Genomic DNA, 26,018 nt, shown 5'->3' with positions numbered 1-26,018 from the left:
AGCAAGAATGAGATCCCCCAAACAAAAGACGCTAACATTTATTTTGAAAAAAAAAACGCTCACAACGAAGCAAAGAGTAACTACCTAATATCTCTCTCTCTCTCTCCTTCTATATATATATATATATATATATATATATATATATATAAAATAAGTATACAAATATATATGTTTATATATATATGTATATATATATATAAAAATAAATATATATATATATATATATATATATATATATATATATGTATATATATATATATATATATATATATGTGTATATATATATATATATATATATATATATATATATATAGTTCGTTTTTTTCAATACTTAGCTTTATAGTTTTATCATATTTTATTTTAAAACCAACCAAAAAATCCAACACTTTTATTGTTTCGTTTTGCGTTCACAAATCCATGTTTCATTTTCACAATTACAGAACATTACGTTATCTGTTCAGCAAAACCGAAATGTTTTCGAACCTTCGGTCTTAATTTCTGACTTACTTATAAATACATTTTTACTTTGATTTTTTATTATCATTTCAATGGGCAAAAAACTCATTGAATGTGAGCTCATTTATTCGACTAAGAGAAAATAAAATTACAGGAAGTAGAAAAATGAATTTCTTTGATCTATTGTTTTTATTAATTTTGGTCATTTTAAATGTGCATATCACATGCCTATTAGGCGTTTCCAAAAAAATAGACAAATAACAAGACAGTGGAAAAATTTTAGGTATGTTATGAAAGAATTTGTTCGCGTGTGTTATTCAAACAATTCTGCTGTAGTTACAAGCTAATGCGGGTAGTAGAGTTTTTACAAACCGACAAAATGGCTGGTTTCACGAAGCAGAAAATCAAATACAGAAAATTTTTTTCTCAGCTGAATAAGGTTTTATACATCGTATTCACAGGTGAAAATTATGGTTTTGATATTTATGTTTTCCCTTGTCATCGTCAAAATGTTTTAAACATTTGATTTTATACATGAAATTAAACCAAATGCGAACAGTTGCCGCTAAAAAATGTAGTTTCGAACCACAATTTGTAAAGTCATCTTGAGTCAAAATCTTGAGTTAAAAATATATCAGATGTTGAATAATATCAGTACTTTGAGACTGCAACGCATCTCCAAAAATATAAGTATCTAATACAGAAATTTTTTTAAACATGGGAGACCGGCAGCCTTTTTCCTTCTGTTACTTTTTTTGGATTTGTTGTTTCTTTAGATTTCCAAATGTGGAAAATTGCAGACATGATATCATCTATTTATCGAATTTGTCAGACTAAATTGAGAGTAATGATAAGACTAATTGATCCGAATGTCACTAAACTTTACAATTAATAAGAAAAGCAAATTTTACATATATTGGATAATTAATCTTTTGTTTCAACTTAGTAATTTTGCAACAAAAATTTCTTTGTTGGTTAAAAATTCACTTGACAAATACCAAATTCCTTTAAATATCTAAAACGTATCTGTGAAAACCATTATTAGTCTTTATTCATCCGTTGGATGCCCTTCTTGATATGACAGAAGCGGCTGGAAAAAAAACGAGTTCAATTTTGTATTTTATTATAAATTGGCTATATACCATTCGAATAAGCGGGCCTTACAATCAACATTTTCTATACTTTCAGCGACATTTTTTTGTCCTCAAGATAACAAAAAACTACCTGTTTGATTGGGTATTATGGTTGCAGATGATAACACTTGGTTGTTGGAAATAAAAATCGATATGACTTCAAATCGAAATGCAAATTAAAAAGGTCTTGAAACTAATATGTGGTAATAGCTACCTATAATTGAAGTATAATTTTTAATTCGCAATAGAATGGAAATGTTTCTTAGCAAATTATGTCAGCCATTAAATATTTTTAGATGCCGCTGATATAAGACCAACTAAAATTTCTAAAATGATTAAGATCAACCAAAAAAGCCCCAGATGCTATAAAAATGGAATCAGATTACAAAACTCCTAAAAAGGCGTCCAGCAGGGCCAAGTGGGAAAATTAGCTCAAAATTGAGTATAAAAGTATAATATTTTATCAGAAGATCAAAAAAGTTTCCAAATGCACTAATACTATCATAGTTGAATCAGACAAACCGTTTACTGATAAAGTTAAATTAAAACTTAAAAAAAACTGCTTTGAAAAATCCGCACGTAATCAAAAAGTTTGCTCGATTAGCGAAAACTTTTTCACGCCTACATTTCTCGCTCTCTCTCAGAATAATGCATGAACGACAACCACTCTAAATTCTCCCTCTGCTTTTGACTTTTATTCAGCAGAATTGTTGAAACCCTTCTTTCCACATGCGTCATTTGACTTTCTCTAAAACATATCCTCTAGTATAGAATATAGAAATCACCGATTAAAAAACAGATCACCATTACTCCTCATCGAATCGTAATATTATAGATGCTCGACCTTATCTTTCTTTGCTGCCTAGAATGGGGGAAAATGGTGTAAGGTAAGTTCTTAGTAGATGTTTTTGCATAGTCATTTGCAGCAAAGGAGTCTTAATTACGAACAATTGATTTGCTTCTTATTCATTTGGTGAGCGAATTGAAAGAAGCAATAAAACCGCAGATATAGCTGAAAAAATGAAATCAAGAAAGACAAAACTTCGATGCAATTCTCAATAACCAGATATCTTGATGATAGTGGAAAACCAACTCACAGAAATTGTAGTAAAAATGTATTGTAGAGATATATTATTCTTAAAACACAGAGATTTCAAACAATACTAAAAGTACAAAGCTTTCTAAACTTTTTTTAAAAAAGAAGCTTCTTGGATACTGTTCTTTTTCATAAATTAAATAAATACTTGATTGAGCAGAATGAAGACCTTGGCCCAAAACAGAAACGTGCTGGGCGACTTGTGCTGCAGACAGGGGCTCCGATGCGACAAATTTCATAGTCTCGACGAGCTTCAGTTACCCCGTTCCATCTGTCCCATACTTGAGTCAACGCAAATTTGGTTTGATGGGTTTAGTCCATAACAACTCTAGTTTGTTTAGCCTTGCTTTTTATTATAGGCAGTGGCCGTTATTTAGCAACGAGCAACATTTATTATAATTTCTAAAAACTGCATTGTTCTTAATATTTATGGTTTTTATGTGAAATGACTGCGATATCACGAAAGATTAAATTTGGGCTTGATAACTGAGAGTTAGGATTTGTAATTCAAACGCCAATTAATGATTTTTTGATCTGTTTACGTGAAGCTGTCTCTATAAGGATGAGTTCTCAGTTGTCCGTAGCTTCAGGTTAATCGTAGCATGAAAACTCTTGGCTGCAATGATGGTACGACTTGAACGTTTGATAGGCAAAAAAATTCCACCAAAACGAGCAACTTCTCACGAAAAGAACAGTCTGAAATTTTGGGAATAATCAGAAAAAGGCAGATGAGAACAGGCCTATTTTACCAACGCTATCTTGCTTTGTATTTTGGGCAATTTGTTTTTCTAATCAGGTTAACATAAACTATAAACTTATAAAGCAATCACATTATCACATCCCATAAAATAAAACCGTCGTTCCAGAGGCATAACTCCGGATGAATTACCTACTGCCTTTATCGGCAAAAATAATTTTTAAAGAATAACAATTTTTTCTCCTTTAACAGCTCTTTCCAGATTCTTTACTAAATGACAGTTGCTTTAAAGGTATATATTTGTTGAGTATGGTATCCTGTTTTTCACCCCTATTCTTTTAACCCCTATATTTTAACCCCGATTTTTAACCCTTATATCATTTAACCCCCTCGATTATTTCAACCTATATTGTTTCACTCCGATTTTAAGCTCCCTATAATTGCGAATAAATAAGTCTCAATCAATTTTATTTAGCCTAAATACAAAGATTAAAATCGAATGAGGTTAAAATCGAATGAGCCTAATTACAAAGATTAAAATGAATGAGGTGTGAAAATACTTTTTTACACCTAAGTCATTTTACCTCATATTTATTCATTTTAAATTCATGGCTCATAATTTTCAGGGAAATAAAGCAAACGACTCAATGGTTAAAGCAAAATTATAACAATTAGCGAATTCGTTATCTCATCTTGTCCCTAAGGGAGCAGTTAAAAGCAATTGAAAAGTGGATTGAACTCTGGAAAACTTCTTGTTTTGTGTTATTAAAGTCCTTTGAACTTTAGCCTTGCTAAATGTTAATTTGAACGCCGAAACAGATAAAAGATTTCGGCGTTAAACCGATTTCGGGGTGAATAAATTGCGAGGTTAAATGATTGAGGGGTTGAGTACAAAGAGTTCTGCCACAATGGTCAAATGATACAAAATGAAGTGCAGTTTATCCCATTCGCCTCTAATTTTGCGATGTATTGTCTGGGGCAAGCCGCAAGATTACTATGCGACATTACTGTTACCAATTGATTTGATAAGTTTTCCGTGCTATCATTAACAGCTAGGATGCAAATGTGGGCTTTCACAGATATAACCGAAATAAAAAATATTAGTATTCAAGGAAGGGATGTCAAATCGGCATCGAACTATAGGTTTCAAGTTGTCCTTAATCAGTTAAATTTGCTCGAGATGCCAGATTTTATTTGCTAGGCTATTACTTCAAAAAGTTGTTTTGCTTTTTTGAAACAATACCCTAGCAAATATTGTCTTTGGTAGAATTTTAAACAATGATAAAGTTCTGTTATGTTCAAAAAGCAATCTGCAACCAACTGTCATTGTATCCCAAATTATGCATATGCCCATAAGCAACACAATATTTTTCTTCGTTAGCAGAATATTTGGAAAAGCTATTTATCATAATAATACATAATACTTTGGAAAAAATGTGAAAATTTTTTCAAATTTGAATGGTAAGAGTATTTTTTTGGCCCCGTCTATTAGCACTAAGATTTTGATTTGAAACTATAACGATCAAAAATCCAAAGTATTGATTTGCATGAGTAGTACAAAACATGTTGGAAATAGGAACTGCTTATTGGTAATGAGATTAATGAAAAAAAGATCAGGACTTTAGATCAAAGGAAGCTAATTGGGTATTTTTTTTCAAATAACCAACGTTTAATCTTTCGATATGTTTTTGTTTGCTAATTTTTAACCGAAAGATTGAACGAGATATAACCGAAATATGCAATGATTTTCTTTGAAATTATTTTTTGCAACATTTCTTTAAGGATTTGGGTTACAGTTCCGGGTAAAGAGAGAAGAACGTGGCAAAAAATCTACTTTGTTTTGTTCTAATTGGTTTAGTGCAATCGGACGTGGAAAAATTTGAGAAAAATATTGAAATAATTTTGCAATAAGTTGAGTTGCTGCAAATGCTAATTATTTAAAAAAAACTGTGTTTTGGTAAGTTATTATTATGTAAATGCAATTTCTGGGAACACTTAAATACTTTATATTGTCAAGTCGATCTTAATTAGTATTCGCCTAATATTGAAATTCTTTAATGAAATTTTCGTTCACAGGCAATCATTGTTCTTGTGATTATTATCAGTTCACTCAGTTCGAATCAACATAGAAATCACTCTCGCTACCTTCTACGAGCAATCTCTTCTCCTGCTCTCGCTCCCAAATTTTCTCATTAGTGATTTTATGGCCCATACACTTAGTAGAAAAGTTTGCCTAATGTCCAGATATTTTGGTTCAAAATTTTCGACTGATCGCTACAGAAATTGGCTTCACCTAATCGAGTTTTAGCCTGATATCCTACGCCTGATTTCATTTTTTTCTGCTCTCTTTTTCTGAATTATATTCTACTCTTCACATCGTGCCATATTAATTTTTAGATCAGACATGTCCTTGCATAATATGTTTATCAATGCATACAATTCTTATTTATTGCACCATAGATCATGAAGGGTTGAAGCAGAGTAGTTCAGTATCGCCAAACTTAAAAGCTACTCAACAGTGAGTTAGTCGGTACAAGTTTAAGTGGGCAATCAGGTCCAACATTTGTTAGGTGTCCCATTTTTGCCCAGTAATGACGTGCTCGTTCACCAGAAATGGAGTCACCTCTAAATAGTACGCATGAGTATGTGTAAGTGTGTGTAAGTGCTGAAAGGCATTGAAGCTGAAAACATTCTACAATCATACTCTGCCAGTGACCTAATTCTTCAACTTCTCAACTTATCTTGTTTTGTCTATTTTAACACTGCTTTTACTCCATTCCATATTTTTACATGTCGCTAATTGTAATCAGAGCTAACAGGTGCGTCAAATTTATTTTCATAATATTTGCTTAGTATTTTATTGCTTCAGTTAAGGGGTTAACTTGATTTATTAATTTTGCGCTGCTGCATAAAATTTCACTTACGAGACTAAACTTAATTTAAAACAAAAAATGTGAAGTCGTTAGTTTCCATCAGGAAGGCGTTTGTTCACCAGCAATACATTAGGGATTCTACTGTAGGTTATCGGCAGTCATCCAATTTACTCTCGAGTAAACATTCAACGTTTTTCTAAACCAGCATAAATTTTGTGCTAGTTTTACGCTAGAGAAACAAGCAGTCAAAAATGCCAAGATTGACACTTTTTTGAAGAAACCCTCCTCGCCAAATCGAAATTCAAAAAATCTAACAGTTAATTAAATCACATTTTGCACACAATTTTGTTTTGTTTTCAAAATCTCATTGATCTGAAATTTAGCGTAGTTTTTCTTCCAGTTAAAATATAAATTTCGTCAAATAACTAATATGACCGTCCAAACTTCTTAAAATACTATATTATATTGGTCGAAAATGAAACAGGGATCATCAAAATCGGGCATTTAGAGAGAGGCATGTATTAAACAGCTGATGTCGTTTCTGACTTTTGTTGAAGTATTTGCTAATCTCTGATCTGGTACCCACTTGAAGAAGTTACCTAAACATTCTCTGAGCCCATATGCAGGCCTAAAAAATTCTGCTGTATGTTCTCCGGGCAGTTCTTAAATAGAAAAAATCTAATGTAGAATTGCTGACACATTGATAGTACAGAAACTGAGATCGAAACAGAAATCGAGCAGAAATAAACAGTCTAAAATTTTTCAAGTAATTTTTAAGTCGTCAATTTGAGTCGCGTCTTACCTTTGTCGGTAACAATTTCCTGTTTTTTTTTTTCAAAACGGTTTTCTCCACACATCTTTCTTGATCTATTATTAATAATATTGTTATTCAGTTCACCATTTCTTGCTATACCATGTGACCACATTACGGGCGTCTACTGTTAACAAACTTTCGAATAAATTTACTTGTTTTTATTTCTAGATTTCAAACTTCCTATGTTAATGCATTGTGCGTGTAAAACATATTTATAAACTTCGTGGACGAAAAAGCGGTGATCTATATGAAGATTACAGTCGGTGTTTTTCACTTTTAAACTGGAAGCTAAAAAGTGAAAAATATTTTCCACCGCAAAAAATGTTTGACGGAAGCCCGTTCCCCAAAGAATTGTGCGGCAGATTAATTGCAGTATAAACCATCATTTTAGTAATCTTAGGACATTAAATCGTAAAAAAAACGGCAAAAAAATTAAAAAGAATAAAATTTTGTGAAATGCCCTTACAGCCGAACGTAACTACTTTTCACACTTTTAAAGCTTTCAAATGCTTTGTGGATACCACTTTCACAAAATTTAAGCGCTTTCCGCATTGACTAGAAGTCGGCACAGGAAAGCACCAGTCACTTTATTTGAAAGTAGTTTTTTCGGTACCGGTAGAGTCTCGTTATGAATTATTGTAAAAATTTACAATATGTTTAAAGTGCTTCAACTTTCAGTTATCCTGGAGTTTTAGAGAATAAATGCGTCGTTCAGAATTTTAAAATTGAAGAAATATTTATACACATTTAGAGTTTTTAAAGAATAGTCTTGACACATTATCTGAATATTCGGTACTTTTATATTATTTTTATCTTTAATTTATTCGTTCTTAATGGCCACCAATTTGTTTTGTAAAGCTCTGCGTATTTATGAATTTGCTTCAAAACAAAAGTTCAGAAATAGTTTTAAGATTATTTTCGAACAGCAACTGCTGTTACAGTTGCTCTCTATCTCTCACTCTCCTACTGGGACGCACTTTTTCAGTTTTTCAGAAATCAAAAGGTTTTTGATGATATTTGATATTACTAGCAGATTGCGAACAAACGTGGAGACAATTCCTGTCCTTTTAATACAATATCATTCTATTCCAGGATATGCTGTCAAATCTAATTATTCCGATTAACTTCAGGAGCCATTTAAGCTCATGGATCTGGCAATGCTAACAGCTGTTATAGGTAATAACTGATAAGACAAAAAGCCGCACAGGTATGCCCCAAAGTTTTCTCTTCGGTCAAAATCGCTTGGAAAATAGATACAATATATCAGCAAAATTAGGAGACAACTTAGTGTCTAGTTTTCGCAAAATTTTTTCCTCCCGTTTTGCAGAATTGAGATGCTTTTGAGTTGGAAATTAGAAGACAACTCTTGTAATAGTTTATCGAGCACTTTAGGTATCTATTTTTTGCACTGAATGTATCTATAACCGGCAAATGTGCCTAATTTAACGCGCGCTTTTGAGCATGTAAAAGTGGATGTGAGTTAAATCCATTGAAAACGTAAAAGTGGTTAAAAGCTTTACTAATTGCGCATTTAAAATTGGATTAAAACTTAATAATATAACAAACAGCATTGGGAAGGAACTGCCAGTTGAATCACCAATTCAGCGAAATTGACAGAACTAACGTAAAAAATATAAGATACGATAGCAAAAAAAAAGATTCGCGCTTATGTCTCTGCCATATCAGTTTTGAAATGCAAACCCTCTCTTAAAAAAATGAGGAAATCTGAATCCCTCATAGTAGCGGTAGACCACGAAGCAGAACTGAACTTATCAATTGACACTACTGTCGTACAGATTAGCAATCTGTAGGTTGAGTTGATTCGTGGTGCCAATTTATAAAAACTAACTATTCCAATTTGTTTGTCTATTCGCAGAGCGAATCGACAATTAATTTTGATGCTTGTTGAATTAATATTCTGAATGCAGAATAAGTGTAGATTTGGCGGAGCGAAAGTTCGTTCTCTGTTTGAATGGGTATTTCGCTTAGCGAAATGAGCTTAAACTTTATCTTGGCTAAATTAAGACTTTGGCGGAGCGAAATCTAGATTAAGAGAGAGAGAGACAACTAAATTGAATTCAGAAATTGAGCAGAATGATTCAACTTAAAGATTAACTAAAACTGATCAACAATTTGTTCACAACACTACACTTCCAATTGTGGCAACTTACAATCACGAGACAACAGGAACAGACAAAAGATATCAGACACAGGATGTAAACAAATTTAAAATTGTGAAAACATAAGATTTGATCTTCAGAACAAGAACTAAATGATGAATGAATTAATGATAACTGAAAATGAACTAAATTGATTTAACTTAAAATAAACTTGATTTGTTGCTTCAAATCAATAGCCCCCAGAATGACATGTACTACTGTACCACATTTCCCCGTTGACGAAAATAAATGACAAAGTTATTTATCAGAAAATTATTAACATATGTACTGGTTAAATAAATAACACTATAATGTTTTGAATCAGAAATGTTTCATTTGTTAAATGTCAATAGTTTTGATTAGAATGTTTTAGTCGCTATCACTTCCATAATATCTTTCGCCCTCGCCAACCGTCATCGATGATTCTGGTCCCTCGTAATTAGGCGAAACGCAGTATTGTGTGGGGTACAATTGTGTTGGTGAACATGGGCCGACTGTAAAGTCAGTTTCGCTTTGTTGAGATTGGGCAGCGGCCGTCTTTATGGCTGAGATTATCGATTTGTTACGTATTTGTTGTTGTTTGATGATCTGTCTCCTTTTGTTTCTCGCACTTAATCCAGGACTGGATGTTGTAGGGGGACAGGTTTGTGCGGATGTGACGGACTCATCTGATTCAGTAACCGAGGGTGTTGATCGTTTTCGTTTTACAGGAATTAATGCAGCTGAGGCTTTTGTAGCAGCTTTACGTTTTGATCTGCTAGGTGGCTCCGATATTACAATTGAAGTCGATGGCATCTCCATTGGCACCGCGAAATTAATTCTTACTTCTGTGGGTTGTTTTGGCGGTGCTGTCATTGTCGATCTCTTTGGTTTAGTGGGCGTTCGTACTCGAAGAGCGCGTGTTACATTAGAGTGTATTGAAGAGACCGTACTGACATCATCTGCTAATTTCCTGTGCTTCATGCGTTTACCTCCCTCTAGTTTCTTCCTCAACTCTTTCGCGTGATGGCTGATCAGATCCTTGGTTGTTTTCCCCGTTGGTGTCTTTGGACGTCGATTTGCGTATACTTGCATTTCGGTTTGACGTTCGGCTTTTGTGCCATATTTTGCTAAGTCTGAATTTCTGATGGTTACGTCTCTTTTTCCTGGTTCTTTAATGACTGAGGTAAATGTATCCGTTTTACCACCGAAGAACCGGGCGCCAACACGTCGAATAACCCATCTATGTTTTTCTTAGATCGTTTCGTGCGCGGTCTCTTTTTTGCGAGTTTTACTTCTAATGAAGCTTCTGTTCGTGGCACGGATTGTCCGACATCTGGGTGAGGAATCACTCTTGATTCTTTGTTCGGGTCCTCATTTTTTCGTTTTGTCACATCTTTGCTAAGCCTGTCTTTGTTCAATTCAATTTCTGTGTCGCTTCGTCCCTCATTGTCCCAGTGTTCGTCAGAAATGAGTTCCTCCCATCTGACAGTCTCCAAATCTAAATATTTATTTAAAATATTTTTGTAGGTCAGACTTTTTGGGTCCGGTTTTGTCGTTACATTACTTAATGGAGTATTCGCCTTTCTACCAATATGTGCCTCAAATGGTGATAGATTAATAGTCTTTTGACGGCATATTCGAAGCTGGTAAATTATTGAATTTATTGATGCTTTCACATTGAACTGATTTCGCTCCGCCGTTTTAATACAAGCTAATCGATTCTTGATTGTTTGTATTAGCCTCTCAACTAAGCCAATTGTTCTGTGATCGTGTATTGGTGCTTCAATTAACTGTATGTTATTTTGACTACAAAATGTTTTAACTTGTTGTCCCGTTTGGCAACGAGCTTGATCTAATCTAATTGTACGGGGAATTCCGTGTAGCAAAATATATTCTTTGAGAAATTTCAAAATATTATCCGCATTAGCTCTATCAAATACTTTTGCTGTCGGAGATTTTGAAAATCGGTCTATACATGCAAGAAAGTAAATCTTTTGATTTTTTTTTCTTTATAGATGGCTCCACCAAAATTAATTTGAATTTCTTCATTTGGAACTTTGCATAACTTTAAGGGTGCCCATTTATTAGCAGGTATAATAGATTTTAAATTTTTATCAATCTTGACACAGGGGTTGCATTTTGCGGTCTTTGTAGCTATGTCCCTGTGCATATATGGCCGCCAAGCGTGAGTTGCCATATCCGTCATTCCCCATGTACCAGGATGAGTTGCATGGATGGCGTCAACGTATGCATCTTTGATGGCATGGGGAAGGGCTATCCTGTCGTCGATGCAGACAAATCCATTCTTAACATGTAGATCATTCCAGAATGAATGTATATATGGTGATATCTGCTTGCATCTGTCCTCATTTTCGGTTAGAATGCAATCCCGTATCTCTTTTAGAATCGCATCCTTAGTTGTAAGGCTAACCATTAGGGACCTGGAAAAGATCTTTGAGAGTGTGAAGTTGAAGGAGTTCAAATAGAGATCATCTACTGAAGGCGAGGTGACTGTTGTTGTATCAGTAGTAGGGGTGATTGGCGTTGCGGGTACTACTTGGGCTGATGACGGTCCTGCTTCGTCTGCGAATCTTACTCTGGAAAGCGTCGATTGTTTAACTTGCATCAAAGTTTCTGAATTTGATTGCGACATCATGTAGACTTTATTGAATTTTTCTGCGATTCGTTGGAAAATGTTTAATTCAGGTAGCGACTGTTTGGTAGAACGATTCAAGGCAAAATGCGAGTGAGGAATGTTAGGTGTCTCGATTTTGATATTGGAATCTAAGTTATTTGCTGTTAATTCGTTAATTGAGTTATCATTATTCGTAACTGTAGAATATTCTGGATTTGGCGGTGCGAATTCACTGCATAATTTGTTAGAGGAATTTGATTTATTTGAGGCTTGTTTTGTAAGCGGATTTCGCGCTGCGAAATTGACGTAAATTTCTGCATTTAATAAGAAGCGTTTCGCACCGCGTTTAATTACATCCAATTTTGCAACTATAAATTGCTCGTCATATGCAGATATATTAACAGCTTTTTGTTGCAGGTCGCGAGAGATATAATCCACTAATCCCATTTTTGAGCCAGGGAGATGATCAATTGAAAAATCAAATGGGAGTAATCGTTCTACCCAACGTGTCAATCTACTGTTGTAGGATTTGTTAGATCTGTTCTCTCTCATGATTGAGAGAAGAGCCCTATGATCAGTTATTACAGTAAATGGATTGCCGTATAAATAATATCAAAAGTGTTCCACGGACCAGACAACACCCAAAAGTTCGAGCTCATTTATGCTGTATCTGTCTTCAACAGAATTCAAGAATCGTGACGCGAATGGTACTGTATGCCATCCATTAGGTGTTCGTTGTTCTAATGCACATCCCAAACCCTTACGTGAAGCGTCGCATTTTATTTGTGTTTCTAACTTCGGGTTAAAATGTTTATTTTCGGTAGTTTCCGCAATTTGTTATTTAATCAATGAGAACTGTTTTTCATGTTCTTCCGTCCAGAGAAGTTTTGTATTTTTCTTAAGGAGAGGTCGGAGTGGGTAGCATAGTTGTGACAGATTTGGAATGAATTTTCCTAAATGACGTACTGAACCCATAAACGATCGGAGTTTTTTTAAGATTAGTAGGCGCTGATAATTTTCCGATTGCATCTGTTTCATTTGACAGTGGTGTTACAACTGATTGTGTAATATTATATCCGAGCCACTCCATTTTTATGTCCGAGCCACTCAATTATGTCCGAGCCACTGCGATATTATGTCCGAGCCACTCGATTATGTCCGAGCCACTGCGAAGTGACATTTTGCAAGATTTATTAGGAGATTTGCTTGATCTAATTTTATTAGGCATTTCCGTACTAAATCGAGATGCTTTTCTATTCCACTTCTGCTCACTATCAATATATCGTCCAAGAAACAGAAAGTATTATCCAGACCTGCAAGAGTGCAATCGTTTGCTTTTTGAAACTCGGCTGGCTTATCCGTAAGACCGTGAAATCCAGTTTTGAAGCGATATGTGCCAGTCATATCTCCGCTAATGATATTAAAGTTACAATGGCGGGCCGTATCACTATGTAATTTAAGTTGGCTATATGCGTACTGCAAATCAAGAGTTGTAAAATAAGCAGTCTCGTGCGGCGCCGTTGACAGTGCTTGAGAAATCGTTTGAATTAGCGAGTCTATGTTTGGCATTTGATACTTGTTTTTGTGAATGCCCTTATTTAGAATTTTAGAATCTAGTGCTATTTTGATTGACTGATCCGTTTTTACTGTAATGACTATTGGAGAAATAAAAAATTGATCAGAACAATTGGTTAGTTTTTCTATATGTCCTTCGTTTAGCAATTTTTTGAGTTCAATTTTCACTTTGGATTGGAGATGCATTGGCATTTTTCTTCCTTTTTGATGATTCACTCGATAATTTTTATGAAATTTTGAATTAACCGTGTGATGCTTAGATTTTCCGATTCGTGAGATCAAATCTGGGAATTTCTTTGCTAACGATCTTTTTATTGCACAAATTTGATCTTTGTTGTTGACTTCTACGTTCGGGCAAGGTTTCTGCGATATTATTATGCCTAATTGATCAAAAAGCTCTCGTCCGAGAATTGGTCGGAAACTATCAGCTACGACCGTAGATTTTTGCTTTCTGAATTTTCCAATCATTGCATCGAACTGGCGTTTTCAAAGTGCCTAGAGTTTTGACAATATCATTAGAAAAAGACTTTAATTCTAATGGTTTTTTCTCTGACCATTGTGATTGCGGACAGTTATACATTATTTCTTTAGCGAGCGACATATTGATAATAGTGCAACCGCTGCCGGAATCAACGGCCACCAAGCTTGAGTTGCCATATCTGTCATTCCCCATGTACCAGGATGAGTTGCATGGATGGTGTCAACGTATGCATCTTTGATGGCATGGGGAAGGGCTATCCTGTCGTCGATGCAGACACATCCATTCTTAACATGTAGATCTTTCCAGAATGAATGTATATTTGTTGATATCTGCTTGCATCTGTCCTCATTTTGGGTTGGGATGCAATCCCGTATCTCTGTTAGAATCGCATCCTTAGTTGTAAGGCTAACCATTAGGGAACTGGAAAAGATCTTTGAGAGTGCGAAGTTGAAGGAGTCCAAATAGAGATCATCTACTGAAGGCGAGGTGACTGTTGTTGTATCAGTAGTAGGGGTGATTGGCGTTGCGGGTACTACTTGGGCTGATGACGGTCCTGCTTCGTCTGCGAATCTTACTCTGGAAGGCGTCGATTGTTAACTTGCATCAAAGTTTCTGAATTTGATTGCGACATCATGTAGACTTTATTGAATTTGTCTGTGATTCTTTGGAAATTATTTAATTCAAGTAGCGACTGTTTGGTAGAACGATTCAAGGCAAAATGCGAGTGAGGAATGTTAGCTGTCTCGATTTTGATATTGGAATCTAAGTTATTTGCTGTTAATTCGTTAATTGAGTTATAATTATTCGTAACTGTAGAATATTCTGGATTTGGCGGTGCGAATTCACTGCATAATTTGTTAGAGGAATTTGATTTATTTGAGGCTTGTTTTGTAAGCGGATTTCGCGCTGCGAAATTGACGTAATTTTCTGCATTTAATAAAAAGCGTTTCGCACCGCGTTTAATTACATCCAATTTTGCTACTATAAATTGCTCGTCATATGCAGATATATTAACAGCTTTTTGTTGCAGGTTGCGAGAGATATAATCCACTAATCCCTTTTTTGAGCCAGGGAGATGATCAATTGAAAAATCAAATTGGAGTAATCGTTCTACCCAACGTGTCAATCTACTGTTGTAGGATTTGTTAGATCTGTTCTCTCTCATGATTGAGAGAAGAGCCCTATGATCAGTTATTACAGTAAATGGATTGCCGTATAAATAATATTAAAAGTGTTCCACGGACCAGACAACACCCAAAAGTTCGAGCTCATTTATGCTGTATCTGTCTTCAACCGAATTCAAGAATCGTGACGCGAATGGTACTGTATGCCATCCATTAGGTGTTCGTTGTTCTAATGCACATCCCAAACCCTTACGTGAAGCGTCGCATTTTATTTGTGTTTCTAACTTCGGGTTAAAATGTTTATTTTCGGTAGTTTCCGCAATTTGTTATTTAATCAATGAGAACTGTTTTTCATGTTCTTCCGTCCAGAGAAGTTTTGTATTTTTCTTAAGGAGAGGTCGGAGTGGGTAGCATAGTTGCGACAGATTTGAAATGAATTTTCCTAAATGATGTACTGAACCCATAAACGATCGGAGTTTTTTTAAGATTAGTAGGCGCTGATAATTTTCCAATTGCATCTGTTTCATTTGACAGTGGTTTTACACCTGATTGTGTAATATTATGTCCGAGCCACTCGATTTTTTTTGACATTTTGCAAGATTTATTCGGTGATTTTCTTGATCTAATTTTATTAGGCATTTCCGTACTAAATCGAGATGCATTTCTATTCCACTTCTGCTCACTATCAATATATCGTCCAAGAAACAGAAAGTATTATCCAGAACTGCAAGAGTGCAATCGGTTGCTTTTTGAAATTCGGCTGGCTTATCCGTAAGACCGTAAAATCCAGTTTTGAAGCGATATGTGCCAGTCATATCTCCGCTAATGATAGTAAAGTTACAATGGCGGGCCGAATCACTATGTAATTTTAGTTGGCTATATGCGTACTGCAAATCAAGAGTTGTAAAATAAGCAGTCTCTTGCGGCGCCGTTGACAGTTTTTGAGAAATCGTTTGAATTAGCGAGTCTATGTTTGGCATTTGATACTTGTTTTTGTGAATGGCCTTATTTAGAATTTTGGAATCTAGTGCTATTTTGATTGACTGAACCGTTTTTACTGTAATGACTATTGGAGAAATAAAAAATTGATCAAAACAATTGGTTAGTTTTTCTAAATGTCCTCCAATTTTTCAAGTTCAATTTTCACTTTCGGTTGGAGATGTATTGACATTTTTCTTCCTTTTTGATGAGTCACTCGATAATTTCTACGAAATTTTGAATTAACCGTGTGATGCTTAGATTTTCCGATTCTTGAGATCAAATCTGGAAATTCCTTTGCTAACGATCATTTTATTGCACAAATTTGATCTTTGTTGTTGACTTCTACGTTCGGGCAAGGTTTCTGCGATATTATTATGCCTAATTGATCAAAAAGTTCTCGTCAGAGAATTGGTCGGAAACTATCAGCTACAACCGTGATTTTTGCTTTCTGAATTTTCCAATCATTGGATCGAACTGGCGTTTTCAAAGTGCCTAGAGTTTTGACAATATCATTAGAAAAAGACTTTAATTCTAATGGTTTTTTCTCTGACCATTGTGATTGCGGACAGTTATACATTATTTCTTTAGCGAGCGACATATTGATAATAGTGCAACCGCTGCCGGAATCGAGAAGCAAATCTTAATCTGTATTTCCGATCGTTATCGTCATATTTTTCAGTGCTACTCCCGGTGAATTAACATTTTCTACTGTCGCAATGTAATTGTCGTCTGAAGAATCATAATCCGAATTAATTTGCTCGTTATATTTTATATAATTAACGTTTTGAGTTTCCTGACTAGAATTTTGATTTGTAGTTTCTGCAGTTTCTACATTATTAATACGACTATTTTTTTGTGTATTTCGTGCATTGTTAAGTTTTCTTCGACATACCTTTGCAAAATGGTTGAGCAAACCACAGTGATTACATTTTTTACCCATAGCAGGACAAACCTGGCGGTGCGTTGTTGTCAAAGCTTGACCACAACCACGACATTGTCCAACTGATGCAAAGTTTACTACTGTTCTACCTGATTGATTTCCACGCACACCCGCGCCGCGAAGCTGATTGAATCATTGTATTGCGTTTACTGTACTGTTAGTTGCACCGTTATTAGATGAAATTCTCTGCTGGTTCTGATGGCCCATTTCAATATTTACTGCAATGCTGAGTGCTCTTTCTGGGTCAACTGAATCACGGAGAAGTTCCCGTCGAATATCATCATCCAACATGTTTGTGATGTATATGTCCCTGATGATTACCTCCTCACGATTTTCGAAATCACAATTTTCAGCCAATTCTTTCAAAATGCTGTAGAATTGTTCTACTGTTTCACCTTTTTTCTGCTTTCGAGAAAAGAACACATATCGATCGAATGTGATATTTCGTTTACGGATAAAAGTTATCTCCATCATCTCCCAAAGTTTTAGGGTAGTCAAGTCATAGATATTATCATGAGGAAATTTTTGTGTTAGTAAGCGTCTTCCCTCCGTACCAATGCTTAGGTACAAAAGAGATACACATTTTTGATCGCAAAGATTCCATGGCCGTTCCCCGCATAGTACTCTTGCTTCTGTTATCTTTTGACATTTTAAGTCCCATTGCAACTTCAACTGACTGTTTCGTATCTGACGGTCTCTCTCCGTTTCATGTGTTGCATCTTCAATTGGTATCTCGTACTTTGGTTCAGCTGGCAGTCGAACCGTCGTTGGCTTCGGTTGTAGCAGTGTGTACAATGTGATATTCTCACGTGCGAGGATCGCAAGTTTGACTTGTATCCGCCATTTTTCCCATCTGATTGGTGGGTCCGACGTTGGGCGTTCCCAAAATGGCTCTATCGACAATGGTGTTTTTCGAGATTCTTGAGCTGACTGCGCCATGTCGTACAGATTAGCAATCTGTAGGTTGAGTTGATTCGCGGTGCCAATTTATTCAAATTAACTATTCCAACTTGTTGGTCTATTCGCGGAGCGAGTCTACACTAAATTTTGATGCTTGTTGAATTAATATTCTGAATGCAGAATAAATGTAGATTTGGCGGAGCAAAAGTTCATTTTCTGTTTGAAGGGGTATTTTGCTGAGCGAAATGAGCTTAAATTTTATCTAGGCTAAATTAAGATTTTGGCGGAGCGAAATCTAGATTAAGAGAGAGACAACTAAATTGAATTCAGAAATTGAGCAGAATGATTCAAATTAAAGATTAACTAAAACTGATCAACAATTTGTTCACAACACTTCACTTTCAATTGTGGCAACTTACAATCACGAGACAACTTGAACAGACAAAAGATATCAGACACATGATGTAAACAAATTTAAAATTGTGAACACTTAAGATTTGATCTTCAGAACAAGAACTAATTGATGAATGAAATAATGATGACTGAAAATGAACTAAATTGATTTAACTTAAAATAATTTTGATTTGTTGCACCAAATCAATAGCCCACAGAATGACATGTACTACTTTACCACAACTACTGTGGGAATTTGTAGTGAGAAATTGGCACGGTTGTTGGAAATACTGAAAGAGTAAGAGTATGCGTATGAAATGTATGAATGGTTAAGCTACATGCTTTGGTTTGTAGCTCGGGAAATGCGCAGCAATACACCACATGCGAAAAAACCTGAGAAAGACATTCCTCCACAAGCTTAAACCAGACATCCAAACACACACAGAGAAAGAGAGAGATATAAAAAACAGAAAAGGCAGAAACAAAAACGAATATAATTTGCAAAAAAAATCGAAAACCGTAGTTTAATTCTTCATTTCTATATATTTTTTTCATATTTCTAACAATTTAGAGATTAAGTTGGTTGTTGAAGACCGTTCAAATAACTAAATTTTACTGTTTCAGAATTGAATGTTCTCGAAGGCCTGCGAACACCTTTGTTTTGTCCGGAACTTCCCTCATTTTCGCAAATATCCTAAATTGTCTATGAAAAGAACTTCATCACTTTGACTGTGATAAAATTTTGTTTTTCAAGATCTTCAGATGAGTGTTAATGTTTAAAAAATTGCTAAGGATGAAAGGAGGTATTTTTCAATAAAAAATAAGTACTCAATAGGTACAGTCCACGGTTTTTTAATTTTACTGTTTCCCAAATTTTAAATCATATTCTTTTGTTTCATAAATTACTTCAATTCGCAGCGGTGATTGTTTTTATTAGTCAGAATTTTTGAAATGTTCAAACTTAGGAAAGCTTAGGAAAGATCAACAATCAGTTAAGAATTAGGATAAAATATTCCAATGCAATGTGCAGTTTTGTATTTCTTGTTGCTTTCAAAAACTCAATATTTTGTTTCGGAATCTTAAAACAGCGAGGAAAGAACTCTTTGTTCCAAAAGAAAAAGATGTGTTTGTACTGATCAACATATGCAAAGCTGTCAATAACTTATACAGTATTCATCAAAAAATTTTTGTTATAATTCTTTTGTTTATAATTGTTTCTTTCAATTATTGATCTTTTTTCAGTTGTTTGCTTCATTTTCTTCTTTTCGTTCAAATTGTCGTAAGTTTGCAGGGGGAATTTCAATCAATTTTAAATTATTTAGAAACGACTGATAACATTATATACTCTTTTGCTCTCACCTGCTTGCGATGCTTGAATTTGTTTTTACTTTTTGGTCATCTGTTATTTCGTTATTTGGATTCCACGGTTCAACTCTAAGGATGCATGTAAAAAAAATAAACAGTCGTATTCTGCTTTTCACGTAACGTTCAAAAATATTGTGGAATGAGTGAAATATCGATAGATTAAGAAAAATTGGTTTTTTAAATTATATTTGAAGTCATTGAAGAGATTTGTGTACCTTTTTTCTTCAACGGTGTTGTCTAACACAAAAATCCTAAAATTATCTTTTCAATTTACAGAATTTGTCTTAAAGTTTGGCGGCATAAATTCTTAAATAAAACAAAACTTTGAACAAGTAAATTTATGCACCAAAATGTGATAGTATTTTTTGGTTCTAAAAATAGCTCTGCTCTCATTGAGCAGTTTCGAGGATGAGAGGATCTGAGCATTAAGGGTGAACGCGCATTGCAAGCATCCTTATTCACGGTTGTTGTATATCTGAGATAATTCCAGCTCCATCCATATGTTTTAAAGGACTATATGGAACTATAAAAAAGCAATGCAATCAAAAGAGCCCGTAGTCATCCCGCAGTTTTCTGGACCTGAAGACAATTTGAGACCTTGATTGCTGGTCCACTGGATATCAATGCGGAGCTTCTTGCTGAACTGATTAATGACTTCCCGTTATAAACTACATTACTATAGCCCTCCCCCACCCTCCTGTCTCTTGTAACATACCATGCCCTCTACCCCATCATGAGCTATCAAATTTAGTTTGCACAACAATGCGAGGATACATGCGTAACCTAATTAAAATACTGGTTGTGATTTTGGAGTTCATTATCATGTGTCTATCTGGTATGCTGCGTGGTGTCACTGCTGGAAGAGTAAGCTGGAAAAGATTTCCAAAAATGAGACGTATTTCCCCCCGAGTGTGACAAAATAAGGGGGGAATTGAAGCGAAAGAAGCCCACTAATTAGATTTATAACCACCATAATCTCCCTGGGTTTATTACATGTAAACCCAAATGAAGTGGGGCTCATTTTCCCGTTTTTTGAGCTGCTGCTAAATTTGAGAGTAGTTCCTTCCGTACTTGTATGCAGTCATTTCTCAGTTTTCACACCTAAATAACGCCTCGCTAACTGACACGTTTTCTGAATAAATTCCGGTAGCAACTAACTGGTTTTTCACATTATTTTCACAGCCTTGTGTTGTGAAAACAACGTGAAGAAATTTTACACTGCGTAATTTTGTTTGCCAATGTTTAGGCTCGGTGTAATGCGTTTTCACGTATAATATAGCAAGACTGCGCCTACGTGTAGTGCAATGTTTTTAAATACCTTATATTATCAAATAATATATTTTGTATCTGCAGGCTAGCATGACTACTGTCTGACTATTCCGAGAACGAACTTTTTAGTCGGGCCCAAGTATATGTACATTGTAATCAGAAAAACCGACGCAACAAGTGCGCTTGAACGAATTGAAAAACAGCCTAAAGATAAAAGCAAGATATACGTTAAAGCAAAAAATAAGTCACTGTAGTATGTTATCATTTACAGAACAGTAATAACAAAAAGTACTATTTTAACTTAACATTTCTCGGCTAGTGTGAGTGTAGGTTTGGAGTAGTGTAAGCTAAGAATGACAACCTTCTGGCTAAGACCCGAATAATTCCCTTGACATTCGAATCTCGCTAGTTGTTGTGTGAGTGCGGCTCTACTGAAATATTCGTCCATTAAAAGCGAAATCTTGAGAGCGAGAGGGAATAACAAAGACAGACTTATTTAGAGGGCATTTAATGTGCATAGTCAGTCCATGTAAAAGCCCCTTCCGTCTCTATAATGCTAAAATCGACTGCTCAATATGCTTAAATCTCTCACAAATTGTGTCCACGCATTTATTGTAAATTGTAAAGAGCTGCTTTAAAAAAACTTGTGCTTTTTTCTGATATCAAAAAAATTATATTTCTGCTTAACAATTTAGCACAGCATTGCTTTTATTAATTGTTTTCTGTTTCAGCAACTTGGGGCGTTTTGTTCTGTGCTTTTCACAAATAATTACCTGACTAAAAGTGTAAATGAACCACAAATATCATGTGATTTTGTTCAAATTTCTAGTTGACTAAACAAACAATTTTATGCGTTGAATAATTGCCGCTCTGTCTATTCCTGTTTACTCGCTATTTACATGTGAGTGTGTTCAACTATTGCAATCAAAAGCGTATAACGTAATCCAGAAAATAACTCCAAGCCAAAATTTGGTTTCAACTTTTAATTCTGAAAATAGCAGTTGCCTCGTAAATAAACTCAACGGGATTTAACTACATTTTGCCCGCTACTAAGTTAATAAATTTACCAAAGAATTAATATCCCAGCCGTTAGAAATTCCAAAAACCCGGGGTTCCAAAATTGATTCAATTCTCGGGCGATTGTCTCGTTTTTCTTTAACTTGTAGGTCCTTAAAAGGAAATAAATATTTATAAACCCTGCGTAATAAATAGCGTGGTAGATTAAGAGTGCGTGATAGCCATAAAGCGGTCTAAGGTTACTATTTCAAACTTAACTCAAAGCGTCCCTCGCGATCAGTTGAAGCGAATCTTAACCCTGCTTGAAATAAATTCATTCTTTCTCTCAAAAGTTGACCGTGTTAATCGAGAAGTTACCTACTTTTTATTGCTGTGATATTCGTAAACACGACTCTGCTTTTACTAATCTACAGCAAAAGTTGAAAAGTTATTCACTTTAGTTGATACGAATTGTTTGTTTTTATTTTATACAATAAAATGTCTTCCCCATTTTATTTCAACGGGTCATCCAACGGTTACCACTTTAATCCAAATGTAAGTAGTGCTATTTTAAGCCTTTTTTCTCATATTTTTAGTCACAAGGCTAATATCATTAATCAATTATTGTTTTGTGTTCTATGTTATCAATTTTCCATGATCAGTTTACCCGCCTTTATAATCCTTAGTTCATAATTTGTTCAATAGTGCGTTACAAGTATTTTTTGTTTCTTTGCTTAATGGAGAGCATAGCGCATGTTGTACATATAACAGCTCAAATTGCTGCAAGATGTAATTCTTATCCTAGCTGACATATTTAGCTTCCTTATTTTTGCTACAAAAGTAAACCGCTCTCGAAGAGGTTCGGAGAAAATAATTGGGTCACTTTGGCCATTTCTGACAGCAAAGGAGCTCTGTAATCATGCTTCTACTCGGCAGTTAAATTTCCGTAATCAAATTTTGCAATGTTTTGCAAAATGCTTCATATCATCTGTATCGCCCTGTTTTGACAATCTGTTGCATTTGTTTCATTTCATCTCCGGATAAAAAAGATTTTGTTTAATTTTGTCCAAATGGGTTGTCTCCGATTCCACGCTGTTCCCAAGTAGAGGTGCGCGACCCAGTTAAGCCAGCTGATCAGACCGACTTAGGTGGCACACAGGCGGGTAAAGCGAAATCCAGAGTCTGGCACCAATGCTACGGCCTGGAAAGTCTGATCAGAGCCGCATCAAGACTGCACGGTCTGATCAGAGCAGTTTAGAGTCTCTCTAGTCTGGAGGTATGATCTGGATAATCTGAACAGAGCCCCTTTCAAGAGCCTCTACGGTGTGATCAGAACTATATCCAGAGTCTGGGTAGTATTAGAACCAAGCCACTGAAAACAGCCAGTCCCCGAGACAGTAATACTAACCAGCCCCTAAAGAGACTGCTTTTTAAAAAGCAATGTCCAACTTTAGGCGATGAGAAGTGAAAACTACGCTAAAGACATTGCATAGGTTTCGTTGTTGAGGTTTACATCTTTGTTTGTAACAAAATTACCTTTTACGGTAAGGGGCTAGAAAACATATTGAAAGAGTAATTTTTTTTGAAAAAAAAAACAATCCAATTTGGTCTGTCACCCCATGCGCCCTACAAATGGGAGTGATTAGAGACTATGTCGGAAAAGATAGTTTGATCAATCTCGGTTGTCTTCGAGTTAAACATTGCGCTCTCTTCTACGTGTCGGTTGGTTGTTCTACCACATAAGTAGTATATCGTGAGCAAGACAGGGGGGGGGGGGGTAAAAGGAAGTACCTATGTATTAAGATTAGGTATAGCCCATTTTCGCTCAAATTCCAAGGAAGTACCTCACAGCATGATACCCACGCTGTTCACACGAGGGGGATTAGCAAGTTAATCCCTTAATATTAAATTAGGTCATTTACTCATTCCCATATTGCACTTTAATAATGTAAATTTCCAAAGACGTACCTCACAGCATGACACCCAAGCTGTTCTCTCAAAGGGGATTAGTTAGGTAATGTTTTAATATTAAATTAGATAGGGTGACTCATTTACACTTACGTACGGTTTACGTGATTTTCAAAAGTGTACCTCACAGCATGATACCCAAGCTGTTCACACGAAGGGGATTAGCAAGATAGAGCCTTAACAACAAATTAATAAGGTCATTGACCCCCTACCATATTGCACTTTACTAATGTCAATTTTCAAAAGTGTACCTCACAGCATGACACCCAAGCTGTTCAGACTAAAGGGATTAGCGAGACAGTGTCTTAACAACAAATTAATAAGGTCGTTGACCCCCTACCATATTGCACTTTACTAATGTCAATTTTCAAAAGTGTACCTCACAGCATGACACCCAAGCTGTTCAGACTAAAGGGATTAGCGAGACAGTGTCTTAACAACAAATCAGTAAGGTCATTGACCCCCTACCATATTGCACTTTAATAATGTAAATTTTCAAAAGTGTACCTCACAGCATGACAACCAAGCTGTTCACACTAAAGGGATTAGCAAGATAGTGCCTTAACAACAAATCAGTAAGGTCATTGACCCCCTACCATTTTACACTTTACTAATGTCAATTTTCAAAAGTGTACCTCACAGCATGATACCCACGCTGTTCACACGAAGGGGATTAGCTATAAAATGTTTAAATATTAATTTAGATATCATGACTCACAGTTATGTACGACTTACGTGATTTTCAAAAATGTACCGCACAGCATGATACCCAAGCTGTTCACACGAAAGGGATTAGCAAGATAATCCCTCAATAACAAATTAGTTTGGCTTGCTCATATATTAGCCACTACTATTCATTATTTCATTCAACTTCTAAAAATCAGTTGGTCAAAATTCTCGTATAATTTATCATTTTTTCAGATAGTCTTTGTTTCTTTCTCCTTGCAGCAAGAAGAGTTTCAAGTGGAACACTTGCAGTGTTGAAGCGGGTAAGCAAACAATTTCAGCTAATAGAAATTTTCCTTTGTTCCTGTATTTAAACTGGATCATTTTAACCAGCCAAAATATCCCCAAATAGTAGATATTGCAACACTTCACTTCGCTTCCAAGTCCAAAAACAAACTGGTAAGCTTGCTTTTATTAAGCCACTACTCCTATTGCCAAGCCACTACTCCCATTCATTATTTCAAACAACTTCTAAAAATCAGTTGATCACAACTATATTTAAATTTATATTTTTTTCAGATAGTCTTTGTTTCTTTCTCCTTGTTGCCAGTTTCAAGTTGAACACTTGCAGTGTTGAAGCGGGTAAGCAAATAAATTCATTTAATAGAAATCTTCCGTTGTTCCTGTATTTAAACTGGACCATTTTAGCCAGCCAAAACCTCCCCCTATAGTAGATAATACAACACTTCACTTCACCTTTAAATCCAAAAAAGAAACTGGTAAGTTTACTTTTTATTAAAAATGTTTTTGAGGTAGGAATATATACCCAATTATTGAATTAAAAAAACCATTGAAAATCATAAAATTCTCAGGTGATTAGACAATTAGTCACTATTTTATAGTCAATATTAATCATAACATCACAATAACATCATAGCACGTCACAATTAGGTCATAGTGTTGTCATAATTACCTCATAATGGCATCATATTTACGTCACTTTGTCGTCACAATTACGTCATTATGTCGTCACAATTACGTCATTATGTCGTCACAATTACGTCATTATGTATTCATAGTTACGTCTTTTTGTCATCACAATTACGTCATTATGTCGTCATAATTACGTCATATTTGATAAAGGACATTTCATTTCCGTTTTATTTTCATTTTTCTGATTTACAGAATGGAGTGCAGTGGAGTACAATAATCATTCCAACTTCTGACAAATTTTTATTCCATCGCAACTTTCATTTTAACAATTGTTTTTACTCCTCCTTTCTCACTTCCAATCTAACATTATTTTTTATTTTCAGCGAAAATGCCCAGAAATTCTAACCCAAAGGAACAGTGTTCGTCATGCAATAAGCTTATTATGAAATCCAATATGAGCAGACATCAGAAGCTTCACGCAAAAAGATGTTCACAATGCTCACAGTCATTTCCTGACCAAGATAAATTGCAGAAACACATTGCCTCTAAACATGCTCCATCTCTGATTATCAAGAGAAAGTT

General features: G+C 35.1%; 1 protein-coding gene across 6 annotated transcripts in view; it reads left to right on the top strand.

Annotated features, from left to right (window-relative positions):
* The window catches only part of LOC142344801 (uncharacterized), a 145,434-nt gene that overhangs the window by 77,232 nt on the left and 42,184 nt on the right, over positions 1 to 26,018 (top strand). Inside the window, exons 1-2 of one of the 6 annotated variants that reach the window (XM_075396753.1) lie at positions 21,386 to 21,658; positions 22,155 to 22,424. The exons of 2 other annotated variants lie outside the window; for them this stretch is intronic. In XM_075396753.1, coding sequence (XP_075252868.1) covers positions 22,368 to 22,424 — 57 coding nt within the window. In that variant the 5' untranslated portion in view covers positions 21,386 to 21,658; positions 22,155 to 22,367. 3 more of the 6 variants (XM_075396756.1, XM_075396755.1, XM_075396752.1) reach the window with 3 other exon arrangements.

This window comes from Convolutriloba macropyga, chromosome 8, assembly GCF_964194025.1.
Source record: "Convolutriloba macropyga chromosome 8, txConMacr16.3, whole genome shotgun sequence".
NCBI classification, from domain to species: domain Eukaryota; kingdom Metazoa; phylum Xenacoelomorpha; order Acoela; family Convolutidae; genus Convolutriloba; species Convolutriloba macropyga.
The sequence above is the reverse complement of the archived record's forward strand: the minus strand, read 5'-3'. Positions and strand labels throughout refer to the sequence as shown.